This window comes from Prosopis cineraria, unplaced genomic scaffold (assembly GCF_029017545.1).
Source record: "Prosopis cineraria cultivar Desert tree isolate PC_DT_omini unplaced genomic scaffold, ASM2901754v1 PC7, whole genome shotgun sequence".
Taxonomy (NCBI): Eukaryota; Viridiplantae; Streptophyta; class Magnoliopsida; order Fabales; family Fabaceae; genus Prosopis; species Prosopis cineraria.
In genome coordinates, this window is record NW_026555338.1 from 34,771,516 (window position 1) to 34,790,125 (window position 18,610).

Genomic DNA, 18,610 nt, shown 5'->3' on the forward strand with positions numbered 1-18,610 from the left:
GATGTCGTTGCAAATGGTCAAGGTAATAGAACCACTCTTATGTAGCTTTCGTTGATACAGAGCATTTAATCAGCGATGCAACAAAGAATCAAGTAGCCATGAGCTCACAGAACACCATGTTTGACATGAAATGGCTCATTGGATAGAGATTCTGCAACGCCCCTATTTAAAATGACATAAAACTTTGGTCTTTAAAGGTTGTTCTCGAGACCCACAACAAGCCCACGATTGTCATTCATTATAAAGGCAAGGAGAAACATTTTCCTCATGAAGATATCTCCTCCATGATTCTTACAAAAAATGAAAGAAGTGACTAAAGCATTTTCGAGTCAAACCATTAAAAATGTTGTTATCACCGTGCTTGCTTATTTCAACGATTCACAGAAGCAAGCTTGATGGTACGCTCACGTTGCTTCTTTTGTTGTCTCAAAAATGTCCCAGGCCACACCCTCCTCTTGCTACGTAGATGAGGACAATAGATGAGGATGATGATGAAGGAGTTGGTGCTTCAGGAAGAGAGAAGAAGGAAGGGTTAAAAGAATAGTGCTTCAATGAGTTGCAAGTGTATTTTTAAGTCAAATAGTTAGTCAACAAATTGACATTTACTCATATAGGTGGAAAGATGTCAACCACTACATTTTTCATAACTTATGATTTATTTTACATCAACATATAATACAGGTTATGTAATACTTATTACAAAATTATTTATAGTTAAATTTATACACTTATCTTTCATTGGAAGCAATAGCCACTAAAAAATGTAAGACAATAGAATAAATGAAAAAAAAAAAATACTACCCTACTGAAGCTGACACAAAATTTACAAGGATTATTATTAGCTCAACGCTTATATATATATATATATATATATAAGAAGCAGGACTTCTACAAGCCTCATTTGTCACTTACATAAAATCCTTAAAATGAAACCTTTAAGATATTTACCAACTTATGATTAAGTTCTTTAAAATCCTGTATAATATAAGCAGCTCTTTGTTGTTCTATTTGCAAATCCACGCCATTCTATGTTGTCATCCTCTTACATACTTCGAGCTCCCCAACACTGTGTTCACGAACTCCTGTGCATTTTAATATTTAAACCTTGTTTTCATTAAGTTTCACTTTGATTCAAATTTTGAATTTACAGCCCGTTTTAAATTGTACTTTGATACTCGTTTTGGAAAAATCGTGTTTAAACCCTCTCCCCAAAATAGCTCGCACTTAACTTGATTAGAAAAAAGTCAGAGAATTTATAAAAAGTGAAATATAAATCTGACAAATCATAAATTATTGAAATATTAATAATAAATCATAATTCTTACTTACAATTTAAAAAATGCAAATAATCAATTAAAAAATATGCTAAAAATTATTTGCAATGCTAATTAAAAATTTAAAAAATCAATTGTGAGTTGTAAATCAATCATTTATAAATTTTTCCATTAATATATAAATAAATTGCTTAAAAAATTTATAAATATGTTTAAAATTATTTGTAACAGTAGTTGAAAATTTCTAAAAATTAATTTTAAATCCTAATCAATTATTTGTAATTTTTTATTATAGCTTTTAAAATTAACAAAAAATAATTAAAAATCTTTGTAATATTAGTTAAAATCTATTAAAATTTATCGTAAATCTTAAACTAATCCATAAAACATAATTTATTTATTATGAAAAAGAAATATGATCTATTATTAAAATTTTAATAATTCAATATTTATAATTTTTATTAATATTTTTATGGGGTTCATAGTTATTGTTTTTCCAAAAGAAGATAACCAATAGGAACTCTGATTCACAAATCCTTCTAATTTCATGAAAATGGGACTCACTAACTTCAGGTTCTATGTATTCCAATTCCTCTGTAGAATTATAAACTCTGTAAAGATTAAAGAGCGAAAATAGAAGTGAATATGCGTATGAGCGTATATATCTATCTGAATCCCATCCTCAAGGATTTGGAACAGCAGATCCCACGCGTTGAATCGAAAACCGTCATTGTTCTGCGACGAGAATTGAACAATGGCAAAATTGATAGAGGAGGAGGACGAGTCGCAGAGACGGCATGTTGGGAAGCGGAATCGATGAAGACATTGGTGATATCAGCGAGAGGGATCCTATTGAGCTTGAGCCTGCTTCTGCTCTTGTTCTTGAAGAACAGAGCAGTGGGAGTTATGAGCCTCTTTGCAGGAGCGGAGGGGCGTTCTCCTTGTCACTCTGATCCGACGTGAAGGCGAGCTCCATCGCCAACGAGCTTCACCGCTATTTGGAGATCCAGAGGGAGCAAGGAGGAAAAGAGAAAGAAAAGCGGTTGAAGGAAGATAAACAGAATAGATAGAGGGAAGTGAAAGAGATGAAACGAAAAAGAGTAAGATGGAGAATTTTGAAAAGGAGGCGCCAGAGGCAGACATGGAAGCGGGAGAAAGACAAGAGAGAGATTTTCAAATTTTTTAATATTTCTATTTTCCAAAATTCCAAACTAAAAGCGCCCTTCGTCCGGAGCCAACCCAAAATTTTAAAAATAACAATCAGGACCGTTAAAGAAAATATATACTCTTTTATTAAAAAATATAAAATATTTTAAATTAAATTTTATTTTTTAATAAAGTAATTATCTACTTTTAAATTAATCATATCTTTTTTATATTTATCCTTATTAAACACCCTATAATAAACATAAAATTACTATCAATAAGGGCATTTTTTTTAAAAAGATAATGATTACACTTTAAAAGACTAAAAATGTCTTTAAACTAATCATATTTTTTTATTTATCCTTATTAAATATCCTATAATAAATATAAAATTACTATCAATAAGGGCATTTTTTTAAAAAAAGATAATGATTACACCTTAAAAGACTAAAAATGTCTTACATTTTTTAATATCAAACTCCTCAAAAAAGATCTTACATTTTTAAACGGAGGAAGTATTAGTCAAGAATTAATTATTTATGTTAATTTTTTATGAATAAGTATTCATTTAGATTTTAATAGTAACTTATTTTAAATTAACAGTTTATTTGGATTCATTTTTTATTTAAATTTTGATAACAAATAATTTTTAACTGATATAAATTTTGTTCAGCGGTCCTTAGTTACTATTTTCTCTAAAATTTAAGCTCTCTTTGATGGATTTTTTCAAAGAAAACATATAATATTTGATCTTTATAATTTTATCGAGTTTTGTTTTCCAATCTCTATAATTTTTTTAATATTTTTAATTTTTATAATTTTAAAAATATTAAGGGATCTTTATTTTTAAGTCCTTATAATTTTTATTTTTTAATAATTTTAATCTTTATAAAGATTAAAAATATTAAAAAAATTATAAATATTAAAAGTAAAATTTAACAAATCTATATGACTGAGTATTGTGTTTGTTATTCTCCAAATTCTCTTGCACCTAGCACTTCTCACATTATTAATTATTATCATCCACGTGCTTTCAAAATCATCATCATCACCACTCCTAGATTTATCTATTGACATTTGAAAATATTGGCTATCACGAAATTATTTAGTTTTCTGAGTCTTAAAATTTCAAACATTCTCACTTATATTACACTCCCTTCATCTCAATTTATAAAGTATTTTTTGTACAATTACACAACTAATAAAATTTATTAAATACAATTTTTAATGTTAATTTTTCTGTAAGTTTTCAAAAACACCCTCTGTTAATAAGAGAGAAATGGAAATAATTTATTTAATGTGTGAAATAAATATGAGTAATATTAAAATAATCATCATTAATAAAATTTTATTTTCATCAAAATATCTTATATTTCATAACATTAAATCACCTTCAAAGTTATTTTATAAATTAGAATGGAAAATGTTGTTTTCTTTATGACTGCTTAATCAACTTAGATTCAAGTATTTTTGGGTCTAGTTGAAAATACTTCTCTCAAAGACATTTATGCTTAAACTGTCTGAGCCGATACCTGATAAGTACAAGGGGTAGTGTATGGCTCTAGGCCTCTAGCAATTGTTATTTCAATCTGGGCCTGACTTTTTAGCCCAGCCATTTTTTATAAACTTTTAGCCAAATCTTTTTCACGAATTTCATGAAGGTTTTTGTTCACTTTTATCGTCCTTTGTCTCTATTCTCTAATGCATCTCATTATGAAACTCACAAAATCTATCGACTTCAAGAGAGAGAGAGAGAGAAGGAGGAGGAGAAGAAGAAGAAGAAGAAGGTTTGGTCATCAATTTTTTGATTAATCTGTCTCAAATATCTATAGCAGCCGATTTCTTTCGTGCGTTTTGGATTAAAATTTGTAAAATTGAAGTTTTTAGAATCAAAGTTTGCAAACTAAAGTTACAAAAATTGGTTACTGTTCGGATATTCTTTCTTTAAAAAACCAATTTAACATGATTTATATCTTGATAAATAAACATGAAAGTTCCAGGAGGATGTCTTCTCCTTAGTATTTAGTTTCTTCTTGTGCATGGTCGTTCTTTAATGCTTTGGTTCTGTAACATTTCTTTGCAATACAATTATTGCCTTGTATCTTAATATATATTGTCATGCTAAAAAAAAAAAACATAAAATCTTCTATCCTATCATTGAGTTCGAGTCAAAAGTCATTTTCCTATATTTTTTTACATGAATGGATTTTTTTTGTTTGAATCAAATTTGACTTTTAAGATCCAAATCTCAATTTAGACCACCAAAATCCTAGTTTGGAGTTACACCAGCCATAGCGTAATTAATCTTGCTTTGTCAATCAAATTAGCTCCTAGTACTCGGCGGTGAAGTAATTTTAAAGTTGAGCAATCTGATTATCATATAGATAGTTCAAGTGGTTGAGTGCCCCAAGCTTGTGTGATATGTCTTACATCATTGGTACTCTAATATCAATTTATATTTATATTTTTGTTCAAGGGTTAGAATGAATTATTATTCCAAGTTATGTACTAGAGGAATATGAGGTTTTAAGTGTCAGAGTTGTTCATTGAATAATGATATTGACGCTGACTGTTAACTTCTTATTGATTTTAGATTGAAAATCAATTTTGTCTTTGAAGTATTATTAAAAAAAACTAACTAACATCTTAAAGTTCAATAATATAAAATAATTGACACTGTTTTTATTTAACCACGCTGTATTGTATCGTGTTTAGTTATAACTGCACTTATTGACCAGGTATTAATCAATAGAAAAGTGAAGATTAAAAAAATCATTAGAAAAGTTGTCAGACTGTGCTAATGATCAACTAATAATACTATTACATGTTATGTAACTACTATTTCTCTTTCTTCTTCTTCTTCTTTTGATATTATGACAAAAGTTAATCAATGCACAGTAAAAAAAAATAAAGGTAGAGCATTACAATACAACTAAGGAGAGTTTAAAAACAAAGTAAAAGAAATCTTCCTGGACAACTTGATAGAGATGATGTTCAAACTTACAGAGCAAATGATTAATGTCAAGGATGACGATGTTAAATCTGAAGCTTGTGAATGCTGCTGCAGAGAAATACTAGTTTTGAATATTGTTGACTTGCACGGCAGTATCAGATAAAGCATGTTGTGCACAATAGGAATTGATCCATCAAAGAGCAAAACTTGAACAGATGAAGATAAACTTAGATGAATAAGGCCACTTCCTAACCAGTCTGCCCTTGATTAATTAATAATTAACTTAGATATAAGTACTATTTCAACTCGTCCTTACGCTTAAAAAATTCCCAACTAAATCAGAATTTATCTCCTATAAATTAAATGAGAATTTTATTGATATATTAAGCGAAAACCGTAGTGATGACATACCTCAAACTGGCAACTATTCACATGCGAATCAAATATCTAGCTTACAATTCTAATTAATTAATAATTAATAATTAATATATCTATTACTATAATTTAAGTATGAGTTTATAATTTACTCATAATTTTCCAGAAGAATAGTTTCCATTTCAAGTATGTTGACTTTATTATATTGATTGTGATTATTGTCATTAATTTTAGATAATATTTCCTGTTTTGTATAGATTACACGTGGTATTCTTGTTTTATATAAATATACACGATATAATTTTAAAAAATGATAATAAAATCTCTTTAAAATATATATAAATGATAATTTAGTCCCTTAAAATATCATAATTCTCCTAAAGTCTTGAGGGACTTTTCTGTTATTAATACATTTATGTAAATTATCAAATTACTCTTGTTGAAAATAAATGACTCACAATTTTTTCTTATATTTGTAACAATACAACAACAAATCACAATTTTGCATTTAAATTTCTTATTTACTGTTACATTATTGTAAATATAAGAAAAAAGTTGCGAATTATTTATTTTTAGCAAGAACAATTTGATAATTTATATAAATTTATTAATGATAGAAAAGTCTGTAGAGACTTCAGAGAGATTATGACATTTCAAGAGATTAAATTATCATTTATATATTTTATAAGAATGATGTTGTAATTTTTCCTATAATTTATCCTCAAGACCTATCCTCAATACATTACTGTGGCTTCCTTATTCTTTTTAAATTTTGTTTAAAATGAACTAAGATGATTTAAATTTAAAATTTATCTTATCTTATTTCATTATCGAAAGATTATGACCCATAAAATAAAAATAAAATTTTATCAATTTATTCTATAAATAGTTAATAATATTCAGTATTTAATTTAAACAACTAAAACAAGAAATACATTTTTGTTGATATCTCTATTTAATATGTGAATTAGACCCTTCTAGATAACATACATAATATTTTCGGCCTAAAAGATAATATACGTAACATTTCATGATAAAATCGTGAGCTTGCAAACAAAAGGACGATGGCCTCCTCTTTGAAATATGTAAATAGCCTGTTTGCTTGGTTAAGAAGTTGGCAAGTTACCATCTCAAAGGATTAAGAACCTTTAATGTGTCTTTTTTTAATATCTCTTATAATGTTTTAATATGCCAATTTTTTTTTTGAATCATTGGCTTCTATACAAAATAAGAAATATTTAAATATTTTGATGTCCCAAAATGGTGAAGATTTATATTTTTTATGATTTTTTAAAAATAAAAGAGTGTATTTATGATATTTTTCTTTAAAAAATTATAAAAAATATAAATTTTTACCATTTTGAAACATCAAAATATCCAAATGTCTCTTATTTTATATAAAAATCAATAAAAAAAATAAAAAAGGAAATTAAGATGTTGGAGCATTATAAAGGATATTAGAGAAGAGCATATAACAGCCCTCCTGGGTCACCACTGTCTCTCCAGGATCTTTTCCCAGGCACTGGACACTTCCCTCTCACAAGGTGATGCCGGCTTTCCCACTGGTGGTACAGTGGTTATTCCTCACCCCACCCTCACGGGGGTCTTTTGAAACTTCCCCAGATTCGATCCCGCAACCACTACCACCTTAGCGTAGTTCGGGCTGAATCTGGTACCATTGAACCACGTGGTTCAATGGTACCAGGTTCAGCCTCAACTTTGTTATGTAGGAGAGGTTGAAGGATCGAACCTGGGGAGGCTCTCCGCAAGGGAAATAATCCGCACACTACTGCGGGGAAGCCTTTGTCTCCTGATGCTCACCGTAAGGGGTGGGGTCGCCATGTTGTGGGGTCTGGGGGGAGAGTGTCCAGCGCCGCAAAAGACCTCGGGTAGGCGGGGTGAGCGGAGGGCTGTTACAGAGCACATTAGAGACCCTTAGCCCTATCTCAAATCTTTGGTTCCCATTTGAGACAATGACCTTTCAACCCCTAGCCCTTCGTCCACAAAATCACACATTCTGATTCCCAATTCCCCGAAACCCCATGTCTTGATGATCAAAACTCTAACCTATTTGCTTGGTTCCATCAGAATCCACAAGGATATTCGGTTTCCTCTCCCCAAACCGTTGATTCAGTGGCCGCCACTGCCTGCCACAGGGGACTGAAGCGGAATAAATTGAATCCAGAGCTATCTACTGATGAGGAGAAGCTCCTAGTTCTGGTCAAATCCCTGAAACCCATTCCATTCATACCCTCTGAAGCCCTTGATTTCAAGAGCCGCGAGTCACTCCTGAGGAGACTAGGGCTTTGGGACTTTGTTCATGTCGAGTTTGATACCAGCATTCGCAGCGGTCTTCTAGCGCAATTGATGGCCAATTATACACCTAACTTGCGCGGCGGTTACGTGAATGGGATTAAGATAATGGTGAACAGGGAGGACTAGGGGCGTGCTTTGAAGTTACCAATGGAACACACTATGGCTTCAACAGAAAATGTGGTGGACGTGCTAAAATTGGGGAAAGCAGTGGTTTTCATCGAAAAATTAGCGTCAATGTAGATGCTTTTACACGATGATGCGTGTATTATGCCTCCCGAGGTTTTGGCTTGCATGAAGTTGATCAAGGAAGGGCATTTGGAAATGATTGATTGGGCAGGATTGATCTGGTGCATGTTGGACAAAGAGTTGAAAGCCTCACAGTTAGAGAACTGCTACTATGCATCGCATCTGCAGCATTTGATTAAGACACAGCATGAGGAGTTGCTCAAAGAAGTCTCTAAGGTGAACATTGAGGTGATTAACGAAGAGAAGGAGTGGGAGTTGTTGAGGGAGCATAATATTGAATTGAGCCAGTGGCAAGATGATGTTGAAATTTTTGAAGTGGAAAAGGAGCAGGTTGGGACCGAACACTCTGGATGTAGAGGGCTATTATAAGGAAGAATCTGGGCAATGGCCTTTCTTGAGGCAATGCAATGTTGGTGACCTGAAGAGTTCAAAGGAAGAAGAATTTGAGGATGAGGATGATGAGTGCATTCTTTTGGGGGGGATGTCTCCAAGAATTTCTTCGGTGGGAATGCCTTCTGGAAGTCTCATTCAGGCAATGGGACCTGGGCAAACACCTTCTAGTTCTGGGAATGGGCTGGGCGGCAATTCTGAAGATTTTTTCACCTATGGAGAAGATGCTCAAATGGATTCTGGACCGTCACTTTTTGGCAATGGTCATAAGAGATATGTTGGCCAGGATAACCATAACAATCAGTCTCCAACTGTTAGGAACAAGAGACTGAGAAGTGATAGCCTCTGGGGTGCTAAGCCGGTGGACTTCGACGTGTGTATGGAGCACATACAACGTTTGATGGGAGAAGCTAGAATGATGTATGTAACAAAGGCACAGGCTTGTGAAGAATTTTACGTGGAACCAGCAACTCCTGCTTAATGAGCTGCAGAATCGTGATAAGATGATCGAGCATTTGCGTGAGGCACATCTTGAAGAGAGTCAAAAGGGACGAATGGAAGTATATAGGCTCGAGAGGGAAGTGTACATGATGGGAAAACGCTTGGAGGGCTGCAGAAAAGCCTTAAAGGAAACACAGAAGGCGTTCTCTGAATACAGGATCCGTTGTCCACAAGCCAGTGAACCTCTTTACAATGACGTTCCTGGTACGGGGGGCCTGTTCTGAGTGTGATGGAATTGGAATAGGCACGTTTGAGCAAGATCAGGAACAAGAAGAAATGAATTTGAGATAATTGAGAGATTTTGAAGAACGCTGTATAGAGGGAGGCTGGAAGACCATAAGAAAATAGAATTCGTTCGGGGGGGAAAGGTTAATGCATGGTTGTCGAGGATCAAGCGAAACTCTTCATCAAGGTCAATGCTAAATGCTAGTTTTTGCTTTCTTCAGAGGTGTTGCCGTGAAGGACAAACTATTTAGTATGGTTTTTCTTTTTCGTTTGCATGTTTTATCCACGCAGTTCCAATTCCAAGTACAGTACCGTGTGGTTGGTCAGCAAAGTACAATACCAAGTGTAGTACATAGTTAAACTTTGAAATTAGGTTGAGACCATTGGCAAGCACATTCCGTGCTCATTCACCATGAGCCTTTGATTTTATTCTTAATTGATTTCTATCGCTTATTTTAAATTTATTACTCAATATTTTTAATATTTTGTTATTAAAATAAAAATTTATAAAAAAATGTAAAATTTTTAATATTAAATCTATATTGTTTAGAATACATCTAGATAGTTAATTTATAAATATTATAAAAAATTTTAAAATTAAATTAAATTGTTTAAATTATATCTATACTATTCAGATATATGAATAATTAATTTATAAAAAAAATAAAAATTTTAATAATAAATTAGATGGTTCAGATTAAATTTGCACCGGCCAAATGAATTATAAATAAATTAAAAGTATTTATTATTTTTATTTTGATAAATATAAAATAAAAATAAAATTTTTTAAATTTGAATAGTCTAAATCTCATTAGTTAAAATGAGTAACATGATATTCATCTCTTGTTGAGTTCAGGAGACAATCCATATTTAATATTAAGATTTTAATATTTTTTATAAATTTTTTAATAACATAATATTAAAAATATTAAAAAATAAAATTTAAAATGAATGATAGAAATTACATGATAATAAAATCAAGGGCTCAGATGAGCCCTTGAGACGATGAGCATGGAATGCGACGCCCGACGCTGACTTGGGTAATTATTGCCAGGAATATTGGGAGATCGAATCCCCCAATATTACTGTCCTCTCCGTTTTGCAAAAACTGAATCCTACATTTTATTGGCCAGTTAATAATAATTTCGACCTGGAACAAGATAGGCAACGATTACTGATGAAGGTATTTAATTTAACCAGCAGCAATGATAAACATATTAGTCAGGATTTTGGCACGCAATACCTAACCCATATCATATATATATATATATATATATATATGCATGTGTACATATGGGATTGACTAGAATCATTCTCTTTCTCTTTCAGAAGAAAATGGTTGACAAGGATGTAACCTTTAGATTACCTCTCCGATGTAGTTTTGTGCAGGCAAGTTTCAAGATGGGGGAGTATATTAGTAATGAATGAGAGGAAGGAGCTGTTGGCAAATTTTACTTTAGATCCTTTTGCCATATAAAAAGTGATTTTGTGGATATAAAATATTTTTTAAAAAGGTATTTCCTTCAGATCATAATATAGGGCATTTTTTAAAAATATTGCATGGTTCTAAATATAAGGTATTAAATAACTTTTATATTTATTTTTTCAAGTATACTCCTACTTCATTTAATTTGTTTTTGAAAAGATCATATATTGAAATTTTAATTACTATTATTAAGGGTCTTATATAAGATATTTAATGAGGGCATAAATAAAAAATATGAATATTTTTAAGAATCTATGATTCAACTAATATTATTCATAACACTATGAATTAGTTAATTATAATTTATATTGTGATAAGAGGGAATAAAAAAATACACATTATTAAATAACAACAGGGATTAACATCTAGCACAGTTCACTTTAAATTAGTTCTCAATGGTCTTGTGAACTGCGATATAGTAGCATAAAAACTCTAACAAATAAACCATGTTATTTATAAGATAAGAATAATACGACTCATTTTTTTTTAAAATTATATGCATCATGAATGAGCTACACAATTTATTATTAAAAAAAATTAAAATCCAAATCTGAAAACAATATTGTAACTATTCTGTCACAATTTTAAATATAAAAAATCATTTGAATTTAAAACTTTAATTAAGCCATTTATACAAAAAATTCAATAAAGCATTCGAATAGAACAAGATATATCATTATTTGTAACTTTGCTATCAAGGTTTTTTTTCAATGACATACGGAGGAAAAGAAAACCCAAGACATCTTTGTCTTTTCGTTTGCATCGATCAAAACAGATTCCCAAGTGTTATCTCATACAAATGGGAAGATTTGTGATAATAAGTTTGTACAACTAAAAGCACTTCATAGCTTTGCCCATGGATACCGCATGATGATATTATTTACATTTTTTTTATTAATTTTTCAAACAAAGATTATCACATTTTAAGAGAGCAGTAACAGAATACATCAAAGCTCCCTATGAGCTACTAATTCACATAATAATAACCTCAGTCTTTAAAATTAATCAGAACTTAATCTTTACAAATCCAAATTTATCCAGGTTTTGAAGACCTCCTCTGCAAGAGAAAGAAAACAAAAAATACAACAAAACCCAGAGGACCCTTCACTCACATGCCTGCCTTCCTTTCATCTATTCCAACTCGGCCCCACTAGTAATTGCTTTCCAGCTTGACTTAACAATACACTGTCCATCCAAAAAAAAAAAAAAGAACACCAAGTTGAAGAGAAAAAAGAAATGAAAGAAAAGAATCAAAGACAATGATAAAAAAACTGAAAGAATGATCTCATTGTATCTTCACACAATTTAGTTAAAGCAGACAGTTTCATCCACCCTCTTTAGATTGCCACTGGTGCACATGTGTTTCCCTGCATACCAATCATGCAAACTTTGAGTGGTCCCCTTCTTTAAAGGTAGCACATCACGTGACAGCACAGTTGATTGCAGAAGCGTCCCAATGGCCTCCCACTAACAATGTGATGCCTCTCTCAGTGTATATTTTCTTCATGTTGGCTAATAAAAATTCCCATCATCGCTGACCCATCAGTGGTACCATAACCATTCAATACCTTACAGGCGCAGAAGAAAGCGTTTCCCCGTATTTTTTTTTTATCCTTTTCTCCCATCTCTTCCTAAACACTGCAATTATCTTTTATCCAATAATGAAAAGAATCACTCCATGAGATGTAAAATTAGCTACTTGATCATACTTTAGGAGAGTCTTTTTGGGAGGTTTCAGATGTTGAGAAGTTGTTCCTTTTCTGTCTTAGCACCACATTCTGTGTTTGGTGACGGAGATGAGGATGGTGATGGTGGCCCTGCGGCATTTTCCATTTTCTTGAGGTTCTGAAGGTGATATACTTGCCTCAGTCTCTCTATCTCCCTCTTCAGAGCCTCTTGATGAGCTGCATAAATAATAGTAATGATAATATATCAGCCTTTGCTAAAGCAAACTCAACTACTTGGGAGCAGGGCACATGATCAGGCATAGATTTAAATGCGCGTGCATGCAATGCTTTTACTAAAATCAATACAAGTCTGTCCGGTTTCATAATTAGGCTGTTTCCCTTCCAAAGTAATGAAATTGCATGTGCAGCTTTCACGAGGGGAAAAAAAAACTCAACAACAGTGATATATTTTTTAATGTGTTTTATTAATCTTTGTTCATTGTTCTCCAAATTATAGAGCCAACTTGATCCAATGAACTGATAGCTTAGTGGTGCATTCCTCCTTTTCTTTATGTCATCCCTGCTTTGTCATGATCTCATTACGATAACGGCACTGTGTCAACTGAAAAGTACAGAATCTTCAGCTTTAATTCTTACACACTAGAAATCGTGTATGTTCTTATTTTATTTTTAATTCTTCTCATGCGCTTGATGTGCTAAAACTGATTGAACCCGAACATGGTGTTTATATATTGCAGAATCAATTGAAGCCCCTGGAACTGATTAAGAAGACAAAAGCATCTCCGGATTTAGTGACATGTGCAACTTTTGTGACTCTAAACTCAATGATAATTCCAAGAAATTTGAACATCTCGATGAAAGGTTCAGATCTCATAGCTTTTTGAGCCTTGAAATATCTTCAACATGTTTTAACAGTACGATCAGTTATATTCTAGCCGAATATTTTTGCTATTAATTGCTTGTTAAATAAATTACCTCTCCATTAGCGGAATAGGTAAACAAGATAAGAACTCTGTTAGCTTCTTAGCCACGAGTAATGTAGATAATATAGTTTAAATCAAAAGGATATTACCATCCTTAAAGATCTTGTCTTGGGCCAGGGCGGCGATTCTTTGCTTCAGCGCACTGTTGTCGACGTTTAGAAGCAATCGCTGATGATCCAAAAATGCAACTCTCGGAGATAGCACTGAAACTTCGGCCTTCATTGGTCAACGGAATGGAAAAACCATTACTTTAAGTCTTTAACCATGCCGTGTAAAACTAAAAAAAAAAAAAAATTAATTGGAAGGTTTGGATTACAGAAACGCACCTGTAATGAAGTTACACTTCGTTCAAGCTCCGATATATAGTGCAGCTTCCTCACTCGTGACCTCTGTGCAGATTGTCTGTTTGCCAGGATTCTGTTGGAAAACCAGAATCAGAGGCAGATTAAAGAAGTTCTCGCCTTAAATAACACGGGGCAGTCAATGAGAAAAGGCAAAAACATCATCAGAAGGAGAAGTTAATAAATCACAGATTTAATGCACGTAACATCATTTCCGATATTTTCTTCAGAAGACACGGATAATACCTATTGAATCGAGCAAACTTAATCCAAAAGAGAATAAAAAGGGAAACAAAATGTAGCTAAGACTCTAATACTAATACATCATTCCCGGCATCTGTATGCTTTTAAAAATCTGACATGGTCATCCACTGGGTTATGGGCTAAGAAAGCTCTAAGATGAATGCAAGATTACCTCTTCACTCTCTTAGGGTCAGTAATTTTGTCAGCGGAAGAAGCTGTATTGGTGTTATTTGCAGCTTGAGTTTCCTGCTCGTGTTGGCTTTCAACCTCATCCGGTTCATTCTTCAATTGTTTCTGCTGGTCATGCTCCTTCTTTTTCTCCTCCTCCGGTCGGTTATCGTTTTGGCCGGTATCTTTCTCATCATTAATGCTGTTATGATCAGAAGGGCTTGAAGGGTTCGAGGACGAGACGGTGGGGGGCAAGGGAGCCCCGGATAAATCGTCGGTGAACATAGACATGAATTGGTCATCATCAAATCTGTCGAACTCATTGTCACCCCCAGACCTCGGAGGAATCATGCCCGGGTTACCGCGACAATCGTCCAGCATTGGAGCCTCGATGAAGGCAATGGAGTCGCTCATGGATCGCCGATGAGCCCCCCGTCGGGCCGACGAGAAGTTAAGGAATTCGTCCACCCAAGAAGGATTTTGATTGGCAGTGTTTGAGCTGGCAGCTACATTATTCGGCGACAAACTTGCAAGGGAAGGCATCTTCTGATGAGAAGAAAAATCAGGCCAATTGGGTGTCATGTTTGGGATCTTGGGAGGCAATTGTGACATGATAATCACAGCGAACTGAAACCAAACACAAAGCGTGCGTGGAGAACTTTGGCAGGCCCAGAAGCAATATGCTATACAAGTACTTACAAATTTGCAATTTGCATGCAGAGAGTAACCTCTCGAACCAACCGAATGAGGCTCTAACAGGTGCTTAAATAAATAAACCCAGAAGGCACAGGGAATTAATGTTAGGAGGAAGAAAGCCACGAGAAGAGGGAGGAGAAGCGGCAGGAGCGCACAGAGGCATTGAAGCTAGCTTTGTAACATTTTTATTTAGCGAGCAATGCAACGAGACATGCATTAAGTAAATAATTTTTGGTGATTTAAAATCCCGATAAAATCTGTGGGGATTTCTGAGGGAGAAGGAAGGAGAGAAGAGAGAGCTATTGCAGATGCAAAGTTGACAGACACAAATAAAATACGAGGGTGGGGGGAGCGGTAGAGTGTGTTTATCGTAAGAGTGAGAAAAAATGGATAGAAAAAGAGGACAATGAAAGAAAGAAGGAATAAATAAAAAAAAAACAGGGAGAATCAAAGGCCAATCCAGAATGAAAGAGGGATGGGAGAGAGTGGGGTCACATGGGAAGACAAGAGATTGGACAGCTGTACGACAGCTGGGAGGGAGCGAGGTGTGGTCTCGACGGTGTTACTGCAAAGTCGCCACTAGTTTTTATTATTATTTTTAAATGACTGTGGATATGAAATCAGGCATCACGTGCTCTGGTGACCGCCTCTCTAGTCTCTAGTGTCGCTCCTTATCATAGTTTCTCTCCATTTCTTTTTCTTCCTTATTCCAACGATGACTTCTCTTGTCCTAGTTGCTCCAATCATCTGCATTGATGAAAGATGATTAAATTATTAATTTTGTATGAAAATATAATTAATTTTTAATTTTAATTTTATTTGAACAAAAAATTTCATGCATAAAAAAATTAAAAAATTAAAATTCATATTATATTCTTTTCATAATTAATAAATTTAAATAGAAGTAATATTAAAAAAAAAAGTAATTAATGCTTCCACCAACTTCAAGTGCCTTCTATCAAGGGGTTACCGATTTTGTCTAGAGTGCGCTTCGTAGTAAGGACTAGAGGAGTTTCCTCTTCTGTTACAGGACATCACCTTTCTTTCTTTCTTTTAGAAATTTTATTTGGTTCAAAACATAAAATATTAAATAATTTTTATAATTTTTTTCAATTATATTCCCAATTCATTTATTATTGTTTTTAAAACAGAATCTATTTTAATATTTTGGTTAAGACATTCATATGAAATATTTAACGAAAGTATAATTAAAAAGATACTCCTTCCATTAAACAGTGTAAGGCCTTTTTTAGGAGTTGGATGTTAAAAATATAAAATATTTTTAATCTTTTAAAATATAATTATTATCTTTTTTTTAAGTGTCCTCATTGATGATGACTTTATATTTATCAAGAGGTATTTAATAGAGGTAAATATAAAAATATAAGGTTAGTTTGAAAATAGATAATAACTTTATTAAGATGAGATTCGATTAAAAATTCTTTATATTTTTAAATGAAGGGAGTATATAATATTTAAAATATTACAGTTTTAATTAATTTTTTTAAAAACAGTGAAGTATTTATAATGCTTACTCCCTTCTATTCTTATTATAAGGAACATTTTAGAAAATTTTTTGTCTTTAATATAAGATACTTAATGGGATATTACTTATATTTTTTCAATATTATCCTTAGCTATTTAATTTTTTTTAATCATGAGAAACAATATAAAACAAATTCAAAAATTTTCATTTAAATAATAATAAAATTAGGAGTATATTTTCAAACACATCAATAATGTAATGCTCTTTTTCTTGATTTTAAAAGGTGGTTAGAGATTGTTTATACTTAGAACTGCAAGGAATGCATGGTAAGCTGGACGGAGTAATAATCATCTCTCTCTCTCTCTCTCACGCGCGCACACAATCTCACTTGCCGTGTTAGTATTGTATCCTTCTGCGTTGCCCCCCCCCCCCCCCCAATACGCCTCCTCACTTAAAAAAATAACATATTTGAAAGTATAAAATTTTATATTTTACAATTATATTTTTTACTTATCATACTTTACACTCCCTTATTTTCACATTTAAAAATTTAAACTCATTTCAATTTTATCTTTTTAGCCTATATCTATTTAAATTTTTAACTTAACTTCATAAATATTGACTCACAATTACAAGTATTATTTATTTATTATTTAAAAAATAGAAAAAAAATTAATATGATTAAATAAACTACTACTCACCCTGAATATACTCAGGGACTAATTTAAAAAAAGATAATGATAAATAATGAAAATTCAAAACTCAAGAATAAATTGGTTGAATATTTTTCGTTAGCTCGCTGCACTTATGAATTTAAAATTAAAAGTTGGATAGGGAATAAAAAAAAAGAAAGAAGAAAGAGAAATAGTTAATTTATAAGAGATAGAAATATTTTTCTTTTATTGAGAATCTTAATTTTATCATTTCCCTCTTAATTTAAGATCCTGATTCCACCACCACACACACAATCCCACTTGCCATGTTAGTATTATATCACTTTTTGCACTGCACTCCTTTTTTTAAGGTATGTTTGGTTCTGTAACATCCTGATTTTTTTTTATATAATAAATAAATTGTGGAATTTAGGTTTTGAGAAAAAAAAATGATAATAATAGGAATTTATATTATTTGAGGTTATTTAGAAATAATATTATGGTTAGGTATTTAATTATGAATTTAAAAATTTAAATTTAAAACCACATAAGCAATATTTAGTTAAGATATAATACATAAATAATTTTTTTTTATGTATGTATTGAAAAAAAAGAGAGAAGGTAGAAGGAACAAAAAAAAGGGGGGGAAGGTTGTTGTTTCTAAGTCCCACATTGGTTAGATGAGGAAGAGAAGAGGTGCCTTCATGTATAAAAAGGAGGGGGTGTGTGCATTAGGAAGCATGAGAGGCTAAGATGCAATTTAGAGAAAATTGCAACTTTTGGCCCAAAGGTTTGAATAATTAAATTCAAACCTATAGTTTTTTTAATATAATTTTGGGACTCACAATCCCATTTTTATATTATTTTTCTCTCTTCTCTCACGTTGCTCGGCGTTTTCTCACAAGGGGGGATTATTTTCTTTTTCTTCAGGTATGTTCTAACTTTCCTGTTTAGATTAGCATTTAAAAATTTATTTAATTACAAAATTAATTTTATAGTTATTTTCTAAATAATATTAGCTTTCTAGTGATATGATTATTTTGTAGGATAGAGTAAATATTTTGATTAGAATTTTTCTATAGGATAGTTAATCTGATGATATGATGGATTAAAAATATAGGTTAAAATTCTTAGAGATATAGTAAATATTATTTTCTTGAGGTTGAAAATCTAGATCTATATGGTTGAATTTATGTGGAAATCTGAGACGTAGGGATAAACCTATGATTATTAAATATTTATTTAAGTATGAATAGGTATTTTTGAGGTTATAGAAAGGTGATTTGAGGCTTCAGGATAATTCTAAAATTTTTAATTTATTTTTGGATGAATTTTTAGAATGTAGAAGGATGAAATTGTGATACTAGAAGTGAATTGAGGATAAAAAAAAATAGTTCATTAGGGTACGAGAATTTTAGAAAAGAATTTGGGAAGTTAAAT

The 18,610-nt window shown here is 32.0% G+C and overlaps 3 protein-coding genes across 3 annotated transcripts; 2 read left to right on the forward strand and 1 right to left on the reverse strand.

The window, feature by feature from the left end:
- Positions 1–1,919: 1,919 nt before the first annotated feature.
- Positions 1,920–8,190, forward strand: LOC129316786 (uncharacterized). The gene is made up of 3 exons (XM_054961159.1): positions 1,920–2,102; positions 2,197–2,316; positions 7,741–8,190. The coding sequence occupies exons 1-3, from the start codon at positions 1,920–1,922 to the stop codon at positions 8,188–8,190; spliced, it is 753 nt and encodes a 250-aa protein (XP_054817134.1).
- A 141-nt stretch (positions 8,191–8,331) lies between these two features.
- Positions 8,332–9,425, forward strand: LOC129316787 (uncharacterized). Its single transcript, XM_054961160.1, has 3 exons — positions 8,332–8,640; positions 8,735–9,073; positions 9,192–9,425. The coding sequence occupies exons 1-3, from the start codon at positions 8,332–8,334 to the stop codon at positions 9,423–9,425; spliced, it is 882 nt and encodes a 293-aa protein (XP_054817135.1).
- Positions 9,426–11,889: 2,464 nt separating this feature from the next.
- On the reverse strand, positions 11,890–15,368 carry LOC129315733 (basic leucine zipper 61-like). Its single transcript, XM_054959720.1, has 4 exons — positions 14,340–15,368; positions 13,910–14,000; positions 13,673–13,799; positions 11,890–12,816 (listed from the first exon to the last, which is right to left on the reverse strand). The coding sequence occupies exons 1-4, from the start codon at positions 14,945–14,947 to the stop codon at positions 12,647–12,649; spliced, it is 996 nt and encodes a 331-aa protein (XP_054815695.1). The 5' UTR covers positions 14,948–15,368; the 3' UTR covers positions 11,890–12,646.
- Between the last annotated feature and the right edge of the window lie 3,242 nt (positions 15,369–18,610).